At 34.6% G+C, this 10237-nt stretch overlaps 2 protein-coding genes across 2 annotated transcripts; both read left to right on the top strand.

Annotated features, from left to right (window-relative positions):
• Positions 1–257: 257 nt before the first annotated feature.
• Positions 258–2002, top strand: LOC141336852 (large neutral amino acids transporter small subunit 3-like). The gene is made up of 3 exons (XM_073842579.1): positions 258–344; positions 466–599; positions 1813–2002. The coding sequence occupies exons 1-3, from the start codon at positions 261–263 to the stop codon at positions 2000–2002; spliced, it is 408 nt and encodes a 135-aa protein (XP_073698680.1). The 5' UTR covers positions 258–260.
• Positions 2003–2046: 44 nt separating this feature from the next.
• LOC141336357 (large neutral amino acids transporter small subunit 3-like) lies at positions 2047–8556 on the top strand. The gene is made up of 7 exons (XM_073841934.1): positions 2047–2190; positions 3270–3305; positions 4330–4462; positions 4554–4683; positions 5727–5800; positions 6512–6635; positions 6738–8556. Exons 1-7 carry the CDS (start codon positions 2103–2105, stop codon positions 6927–6929), a joined length of 777 nt encoding a protein of 258 aa, XP_073698035.1. The 5' UTR covers positions 2047–2102; the 3' UTR covers positions 6930–8556.
• Positions 8557–10237: the final 1681 nt, after the last annotated feature.

The following is a 10237-nucleotide window of genomic DNA, read 5'->3' as shown; positions in this document are numbered from 1 at the left end:
CATCCACATACATAGTGAAAATCTTGAAATGCTGCAGAGATGCTGTAGAATAGGCTATAAAATCACTACATGAGGAGCTGTGTCTTTACAAGTGTGGTTAAAGGCTATTTCTGACCTACCTTGTGGTTAAAGGCTATTTCTGACTTACCAAGCTCATAATGCTCTCTAGTGGCAACAGACAAACATTACAGTTCAAATACATACAATTTTATGTTCATTTGTGATTCTTTCTTCCTGTTTGATTTTCTCAGTTGCCAAATATGTTTGGAAATGTGCGGTCTACGATTCTATCACTCATGATTGGCTCGTACGCTTCCTCAGCTGTTACCTTTCCAGGAGTCAAGGTAAAAAAAAATAAAAAAAAAAAATTAAGCAATAGAAAGTGTGGCACAATATGCACAAATACATTACGTTTCCCAGCAGTGCAGCATATGGACATAAACATCTGTCTTTGTTGTCCTATAGCTGATCTATGATGTGGGTGTCTCATTTTCCACGATCTTCTGGCTATGGGCAGGGTTTGCCTGCTTTGTCTTCCTCAACTGCTTTATTAATTGGCCGGCAGAATCTTTTCCTGGCCCGGAGGATGTCAGATATAAGTCAGTACATGCCAAATACGTACACTACATGCCCAAAAATATTACAGCACATGAACATCACTTCTAATGTGATTATTATTTTTATATTTACATATGTTTACATATATGAAGACTGGAGTAATCACTTTGCCATTACAGGAATAAATTATATTTTAACATATATTAAAATAGAAAATGGTAAAAACACTTTGAACAGCAGTATCAGAAGAATACACTAGCAGTCAAAAGTTTTTTTTAATGTTTTTTAAAGACGTCTCTTCTGCTCACCAAGCCTGCATTTATATAGTCCAAAGTACAGTAAAATTCTGAAATATTTTTACTATTCAAAATAATTGTTTTCTATTTGAATATATTTTAAAATGTAATTTATTCCTGTAATCAAAGCTACATTTTCAGCATCATTACTCCAGTCTTCAGTTTTACATGATCCTTCAGAAATCATTTCAAGAAACATTCAAGAAACATTTGTGATTATTATTATCATCAATATTTTAAAAAGTTGAGTACTTTGTTTTAGGATACTTTGATGAATAGAAAGATCCAAATATCAGCATTTAGCGATCAGGGAGGATCAGGGTAATAATTCTAGGCAAAAAGTGAAAATTACAAAAGATTTTTATTTTAGATAAATGCTATTCTTCTGAGCTTTCTATTCATCAAAGAAACAAAAACATCTACTCAGCTGTTTCCAACATAATAATAATGATTATAATAATAATAAATATTTTTTGAGCAGCAAAGCAAAATATTATAATGATTTCTGAAGGATCATGTGACTGGAGTAATAATGCTAAAAATTCAACTTTGAAATCACAGGAATAAATTAAATTTTAAAATATATTATAATAGAAAACAGTTATTAAGTAGTAAAACATATTTCAAACTTTTACAGTTTTTGCTGTACTCGGGATCAAATAAATGCAGTCTTGGTGAGCAGAAGAGACTTCTTTAAAAAAATGTTATTGTTCAAAAAATTTGACTGGTAGTGTATAACAACATAAATATACAGTATTAAAATAATGGTTCATTTTTTTAGTGTGAAGAACATTTCATTCATCTAAAGAACCTTTTGTGCAATTGAAAGGTTGTATAGATGTTAAAGGTTCTTCATGGAGCCGTTGATTTCAATAAAGAACCTCTCTGTGTCTACACAGACAATTGTGTCTAATATTGTGAAACTGTATATGAATTTCTGTTCCTTTTTATTTCACAGCACAATGGTGAAGTTAAAAGATGAAGTAGTGGACCAAACAATGACCGAAGAAAGCTCTTTCACTCAGGAGAATCCAGAGGTGACCAAAAAACAGCTTTCCGCTGATGAAGCACCCAGCGATGGAACAATTGCACAGAGCCAGGGCAAGTCTCACAGGCGCACTGTCTACAAAAACACCAAAGAATTATGAATTTAATAAATAAATAATCTTTTTATTTTTTGGTACAGCAGAATCCCCTCCTTTTTATCGTTCTGTGTGCTCGCCTATTTTCCTGTGGAGCATCATCACAATGGCGATGACCCAGCTTCGTCTCATTTTTTTCATGGGTGCCATGAATAAGATGTTGGAGTTCCTGGTTACCCATGGTGACCCTAATCGTAAGCATTAGCTGAACATTTGTTTTTGATGAACATTTGTCTTTTAAATGTGTTTTCCTAACTTTGCTTAAAGGTGCCATAGAATGGAAAACTGTATTTACCTTGGCATAGTTAAATAATAACAGTTCTGTACATGAACATGACACCATGAGTCTCAAGCACCACCATTTCCTCCTTCTATAAATCTGGTGTTTGCAAAAGACCACTGAAAAATAGGTCAATTCCAACATAACACAGACTGTTACGCAATAGCCCCGGGATCGTTAATAGTTACGCCCCCAACATTTGCATCGCCCAATCATCAGTAACTTCAGTACATCAGTAAAACAATGCAAGCCACTGAAGGGACACGGTTAGCTTAATGCTAGCGCTAGCCTGTTACATTGCAGTACAAACGATTTCACTTACCACATAAACAGAGAGATGACTGCGCTGATGATGGCGAATGATGCAGAAATAACTGCGCTGATGATGGCGAATAATTTACAGATCCCGAGCATCACTGACAAGCAGCTGAACTTGTGTGGTAAGTAGCCTAAACTCTCCCTCTGCATTAGAACGTTACACAGAGCACATGTGATCACAGTAATGTAATGAGAGTAAAATGTCGGCGATTCAAAGCGGCAGATTCAGCAAACCACATATTAAAAGCGGCTAGAGCTCCTAATTAAATATATATTTTTATCCATGTGCCAGCTATAGAGATGAGCAGCTCTGTGAAACAGCCAATCAGAGCAGAGCTCATTAATATTCACGAACCTTCCAAATAAGGCAATAACAGAGCATTTCATTCTAGGGACAAATCCTAGGGTTGTAAATGGACCTGTAAAACTATTTCTGGAGATTTTTCGCCCTTTCCTATGCCATATACTTTCTATGTACATATCAGAGAACAATTTAAAATATTCTCTCAATGCATTCTATGGCACCTTTAAGAACAGATGGGTAAATGTAATTAGCACAAGCTTACAGGCGTTTGCTATTTGTTTGTAGTGGGTGTTTGTAAGTGGGTAGTAAAGTGAGTAGTTTAAATTGGCTTCATATTGCTTTATTTTCACTGCCTGTTTGCGTCTGTTTAGCCTCAGAGGAGTTGGCGAAGGAGGCGGAGGAGAAAGGTGAGAAAAGTCATAGTATTTTCACCAATCTAATGTGTTTTAGTTTTGTAACAAACAGTGGCCTTAAAAAGTATTTTTGACACATAAGACTTAAACATAAAATAACAGTTCACCCAAAAATGAAAATACTATCATCATTTAATCACCTTCAAGTTATTCTAGACCTGTATGGTTTTCTTTTAGCTGTTGAACACAAATAAAGATGTTTTGAAGAATGTCAGTAAACAGTTGACGGTAGCCATTGACTTCCATAGCATTATGGATTCTATAGAATTCTTCAAAATAGATTATTTTGTGTTCAACAGAATATTTTTGGGTGAGCTATCCCTTCAATGTATCAATGATATTACATTAGATAACAAAATATTAAACCAGGGAGCACTTATTTTGAAGGAAGATGGCTCAATCAGAATTTCAATGAGACATTTCACAAAAATAAGGGTTTTTGATCTTGACACCAGTTGGTAAAAGTTTCAAAATGTCTTGAAGTTAAATTACTTTGGATAAAAAAAATCTAGTATCGTGTATTTGGTTTAATATGTCGATATCTAATGCAGTGTATCAGTACAAGTATCAGCCAGTGCATTATCAGGATTATATGGCAACATTATTCTGGGAAGTGCTATAGGAGTATGTGTGTGTGTGTGTGTGTGTGTGTGTGTGTGTTTGTTTTTGTGACATATCAGGACACAAATTGGTGTAATAACATGGGTATGACATAGGTATTACAAGGAGAGGGTGACTTATGAGGACATTGCCCATGTCCCCACTTTTCAAAAGGCTTATAAATCATACAGAATACGTTTTTTTGAGAATGTAAAGATATGCACAGTCTCCTGTGAGGGCTAGGTTTAGGTGTAGGGAAGGTGTAGGGTGATAGCAAATATCGTTTGTACAGTATAAAAACCATTACGTCTATGGAATGTCCCCACAATTCACAAAAACAAACATGTGTGTGTGTGTGTGTGTGTGTGTGTGTGTGTGTGTGTGTGTGTGTGTGTGTGTGTGTGTGTGTGTGTTTTAGTGAATCTCTACTCGTCCATCTTTGGAACTCTTCAGCTGCTCTGCCTGGTCTCCTGTCCTATGATTGGCTACATCATGGACTGGAGAATGAAGGAGTGTGAGGACGTGGCGAATTTACCAGAGGGAGAAAAAAGGTGAAGGTGGTGAAAGAGCAGGAACGAAATGTTCAATTACTTTGATATGTCAGTTACATGGTTATCTTTTCTCATTCATTGTTTTCTTCAGTCCATCTGGGCCTCCAAAGAGGGACAGAAAGATCCAGAAACTCACCAATGCCATCAGAGCTTTCATCTTCACTAACACTCTGCTAGTCATCTTCGGCATCATCTCCCTTGTAGACAATTTACCCGTACAGGTTAGACACAATGTCACAAATTTGCTTATTTGCATACTGCAGAATGTTATTTGTGACCTTGGACTACAAAACCAGTCTTGAGTAGCAAAGGTATATTTGTAGTAATGGTCAAAATACATTGTATGGGTTAAAATTATTGATTTTTCTTTTATGCCAAAAATCTTCAGGATATTACGTAAAGATCATGTTCCATGAAGATATTTGTAGATTTCCTATCATAAATATATTAAAACTTAATTTTTGATGAGAAATATGCTTTGCTAGAACTTAATTTGGACATCTTTAAAGGCGTTTTCTTAAAATGTAGATTTTTTTTGCACCCTCAGGTTCCAGAATTGTAGTAGTTGTATCTCAGCCAAATATTGTTCTGTCCTAACAAACCATACATTAATGGAAAGCTTATTTATTCAGCTATAAATCCCAATTAAAAAATGAACCTTATGACTGTTTTTGTCCAGGATCACGTTGTAAAATGTCACTATAATTTGCAATTAAATATGTAAAAAGAATGAATAATACTTCTACAGCATTTATTAATCTTAATGTTAATTTCAGCATTTACTTATGCAGTATTAATATCCCAAGTTAACATGAACAAACAATGAACAACTGTATTTTTATTAACTAACATTAATAAATCGTGTAATATATGTATTGTTCATGGTTGGTTAACTAATGTTAACAAATGACACCTTACTGTAAAGTGTTACCCACATGACTTTTGTTATTTTTGACCCTGGACCACAAAACCATTCAAAATGGTACATCTTTTTATATTTACTTTTTATACTCAATCATCTGAAAGCTGAATAAATAAGTTTTTAATTGATGTATGGTTTGTTAGCATATGACAATATTTGACCCAAGATTCAACAATTTGACAATCTGGAATCTGAGGGTGCAAAAAATCTAAATATTGAGAAAAATAACCTAAATTAAGTTCTTAGCAATGCATATTACTAATAAAAATGAAGTTTTAATATATGTATGCTAGCAAATTCACAAAATTGTTAATTATTAAATGTATTTCTTTTTTTTTTCAGGTGGTATCATTTGTTCTTCATACTGCAGTTCGAGGTTTTGTTCACTCCTGCTGTGGTGGGCTCTATGCTGCTGTGTGAGTTTTATCAAAATTCACAGGATTTTATGCGCTGTTTTAAAAGAGTGAACCTGAACCTGACTGAAGATCAGGGTAATAATTCCAGGCAAAAATGAATCATCTGAATTATGCTATATTAGTATTATTGGTATACTATTGTAGTTTTTATTTATGTTTTGAATTAAATTATTTTTATATTTTAATTTTAAAGTTTTTGTAATTTTGATGTTTTTTTACATTTTAATTTTTTACGTTTAGTTTTTGCCTTTTTTTTCCAAAATGTCTTTATAGATTTTTTTTTTAGTTTAATTTTTCATTTTCGATCATTTAGTTTTAGTTATTTTAGTGCTTAAACCAAACGAAAATGAGAAATACTGCCTTGGCATATCCACCTTATTTTTCAATGTGGAAGCAAGCCATTTTCTGCGAATGTATTAAGTGCAATAAACAGTACAACTGTTTGCACTACTGTGTTCAGCTAATACATTAAAATAATATGGTAAGACACACCAGTTTGCAATATCAAGCACCAAAGTGATCTGTTTTGAACAGCTGGAAATAGCTGAAAGCGGATGAGACTGGAAGCCTTGCACCTTATTTTATAGTTATAGTTCATTTTTATTTTATTTTTAAGTTTTTATGGTTTTAGTTTTAGTTAACAATAATAATCCTGATTCGAATCTTTTATAACTGTTTAAAATGTCTCAATAAGTTAATTTGTGTATTTAGCTACCCAACCAATCACTTTGGCACTCTGACGGGCTTGCAGTCAATGATCAGTGCTGTGTTTGCCCTCCTACAACAACCACTCTTCATGTTAATGGTGGGACCATTGAAGGGTGATCCTTACTGGGTGAGACAAACATTAAGTGTAACTCACTATTCATGTGCAGCCAAATGTGTATTTTGGAGATTTTGGACAGAGTACCAACTGTGAAACTTTTTGAATCAACAGATCAACTTTAGCCTGCTTGTGTTCTCACTGGTTGGATACCTGCTGCCAGGATACCTCTTCTACCATCGGAGACAAATTTCAAAGGAGAAGAAAGCACATGATAGAGTGGCAATGAACCAGTCAGCACAGGAGAGCAACAGCCTAAACCAAACAAATGATTCTGTGAAAAATCAAACCAACGGGAACGTCTGAGGTGGAAAACATTGAGATGTATGTGAATTATAGACCTGCTTTTTGAATTATTCTATCATGGCACTTCAGAAACTGAATTATCGGGCTTCATGTTCAGTCACTGTAGAGACTTAACATAAATCAGTGCTAAAAACAAACAAATGTGCAATTAAAGCATCAGTCAAGGCTAACAGAAAAATAGTTTGCCATGGCCTATAAAGTTTGCAGTTTGACACTTTGAAATGTCCATTAAAATAGTAGGGGGGGGGGGGGTAAATATCATCAAATGCTTCCATTAACACCTCGTGCCTAGGGTTGGGTATTGTTTGAATTGAATCGATTCCGGTTCCAATAAGATTTTTAAAAAATTCATTAAGTTTTGAGTCAAACATTTAGATGTCAAACGTTTATTCTATGATTATTTCGCCTATGGTTTTACCAAAAAATACCACAGAAAAAAAAACAAAAACAAATAGACTGATATAAATTTCAAACATTAAATTGTTAAAGACAAATCGATTAGCAATAAAATGTTTTCTTTTCATAAAAGAAATATTGATTAATCATTACATTTATAAAAGATATTCAGTCAGTTAATGATTTTCTTTAGTTCTTTGAATAACATTAATGACAGGCATCACGTTTATTAGATGGCTGTCTCTTTAACACCGAACAAAGATCTAAAAATACTGTTACACATGCATTTACTTTCTCACCTGCTTACGTTCACTCAAGACAAAAAAAACCCCGCTGTGTTTATGAGGATATATGAGGATATTTTGTTTATAAGGGTCAGAAAATGTGAAAGAGAAGTTAGATCCAGGCTGGAACAACATTTTCTGCACTGGAAATGCACGGAACTGTTCGCGAACGGACACAGGTCGGGAACCCGCATCGGGAACGCTGTTCTCCGCGCTCGCGCTTCAGATGTGTTTGAAAATCACATTAAACTGCGAACGCGGAATCAAAATGCACGTGTCTTATCGAACACCCAGTTATTGGAAATTTGGAACCGGTTCTCGATACCCAACCCAAGTTGTTCCTTATCACTTTTGTCAGTATCAAAATTCAGATTTACTTAAAGGGATAGCTCGCCCCAAAATGAAACTTACCCTATGATTTACTCATCCTCAAACCCTTCTTGGTGTATATGACTTTCTTCTTTCAGATGAATACAATCAGAGTTATATTTAAAAATGTCCTGGCTCTTCCAAGCTTTATAATGGGAATGAATGGCTGTTGAGATTTTGAAGTCCAATAAAGTGCATCCATCCATCATAAAAAGTGCTGAGAGGTAAATAAAGGCATTCTGAAGTGAATATCCATATTTGAAACTGTAATCTCTAGCTGACGCTAACCACTGTACACACTCAGGCGAATGTGGAAGCGCAATGGAGAGCACAAACAAAACACCGGTCAGTAATTAGTGAGAAGATCTGTAAAGAAAAATATTGTAGGATTACGACATAAGCCAAGAGGAGACTGGTTTTCCTTTGCTGTAAACAAAACTAGCATATCTCACTGGAGTTTATGCTAGGCTACACTATGTGTGGAATATACTTTATGATGAATGGATGCACTTTATTCAAAGTGTGCATCCCAACAGCCATTCATTGCCATTATAAAGCTTGGAAGAGCCAGGATCATTTTAAATTAGGGCTGTCAAAAATAACGCGTTAACGGCGTTAATTATTTTGTTGTTGTTAATTACGTCAAATTTTTTAACGCATTTCACGCATGCGCAGAGTGACGAATTATTTGTCAGGAAAGTGGTTGGGGAGCTAGAGGCGAGATGGAGCAAGGTGAGCCTATGGACGGATTCAAATATAAAAAGAAAGATGATGGTCAGTGTTGTGCCTGAACGAGTTCATTGAACGATCGTTCATGAACTCGTTCATAATTTGGGTGAACGTGAACTGAACGTGCTGTATATCTGCCTGATGAACGTGAACGTGAACGCGCTCATTCTGGCGTTTATGAACGTCGTTCTCTCGTAGTTCAATTTTGTTCTAGAGAGTGCCAGATTTCCATGGAGCCAGGCAAAATCCCGGCTATAACCACGGACTGTACAATATCTACGCTACAACCGCTACAACACAATCTAAAACGGGCCTTATTATATAGGGAGAAAGACGGCAACAGCAGCCACCACAGAGTCGCACCGCGCATGCGTCATCAAATTGCGAAGAATGAATGGAGGCAAAATCCGATGAAGGTAGCGGGTACTACTTTATGAATGAAACGTCATATGTCCACCGAAAATAATTTTTAAATTTCTTTCTTAATTCCTCATTAAAAAACATTCAAGCAGCACGTTCTTCCTCATGTTTCTGAGAATATACTGTAGGGTGAAAGTAAATGTTTGCTAATATTATAATATTTTATTACTTCTCTTGCAAAACAGGTAATAAAATGTTACACTAGCGTTCAAATGTTTAAGACTTGTCTTTAAAGAAGTTTCTTATGCTCATCAAGGCTGTTTTTATTTGATTAAAAATACAGAAAAAAAGTAATATTGCATGTTTTTACAAATAAAATAATGTTGTTGTTTTTTTAACATACTTTAAAATAGAATTTATTCCTGGGATGAAAAGCTGATTTTTGTTTATCAGCTGTTACTCCAGTCTTAAGTGTTACATGATTCTTCAGAAATCATTCTAATATGCTGATTTATTATTAGAATGATCAATGATAGATAACCGATTGTGCTGCCAAATATTTTTTTGCAACCTGTGATTTTTTTTCCAGGATTCTTTTATCAATAACAAGTTTAAAAAGTACAGTGTTTATTTAATATATAAATATTTTCTAACAATCTAAATGATTTATTATTAACTTTTAATAAACTTTTAATTATTAACTTAATGCATCCTTAGTAAATAAAAGTATTAATTTCTTAAAAAAAAAAAATTTACTGACCCCAAACTTTTGAATGGTGGTGTATATTATAAAAATAAAATAATAAATAACCAGTCCAACAAAATAGAGCTTATTCAAGCAGCACGTTCTTCCTCATGTTTCTGAGAATATACTGTAGGGTGAAAGCTGCAGCTGGATACGAGTGTGGACTGAATGAGGGGCAACAACTGGAAAATGCCAGTATTCTTAGGGTAACAGCTTGCAGCAAAATACTTGAAAAAGTAAAAGAACTATGAACTAGTTCATTTTGGAACCTGCGAACTTAGTTCAAAAAATTTGAATTATGAACTATGAACTGAACTAGTTCATTTTAAAATGTGTGAACTGAACTTTGAACTAGTTCACGTAGAAAAAGAACTTTCCCAACACTGATGATGGTACAGTTAACAAGTACAAGCCTGGGCGACAGC

Source organism: Garra rufa, chromosome 6, assembly GCF_049309525.1.
Source record: "Garra rufa chromosome 6, GarRuf1.0, whole genome shotgun sequence".
Lineage (NCBI taxonomy): Eukaryota > Metazoa > Chordata > Actinopteri > Cypriniformes > Cyprinidae > Garra > Garra rufa.
This window is presented reverse-complemented; position numbering and strand designations above follow the sequence as displayed.

Bases quoted from the DNA above. Each gene is read 5' to 3' on its own strand.
- LOC141336357 (XM_073841934.1), top strand. From the start codon at position 2,103: ATGGCGATGACCCAGCTTCGTCTCATTTTTTTCATGGGTGCCATGAAT. The intron at 2,191-3,269 runs GTAAGCATTAGC...GCGTCTGTTTAG, and splicing joins TACCCATGGTGACCCTAATC to CCTCAGAGGAGTTGGCGAAG. The intron at 3,306-4,329 runs GTGAGAAAAGTC...TGTGTGTTTTAG, and splicing joins GAAGGAGGCGGAGGAGAAAG to TGAATCTCTACTCGTCCATC.
- LOC141336852 (XM_073842579.1), top strand. From the start codon at position 261: ATGTTTGGAAATGTGCGGTCTACGATTCTATCACTCATGATTGGCTCG. The intron at 345-465 runs GTAAAAAAAAAT...GTTGTCCTATAG, and splicing joins TTACCTTTCCAGGAGTCAAG to CTGATCTATGATGTGGGTGT. The intron at 600-1,812 runs GTCAGTACATGC...TTTATTTCACAG, and splicing joins CCGGAGGATGTCAGATATAA to CACAATGGTGAAGTTAAAAG.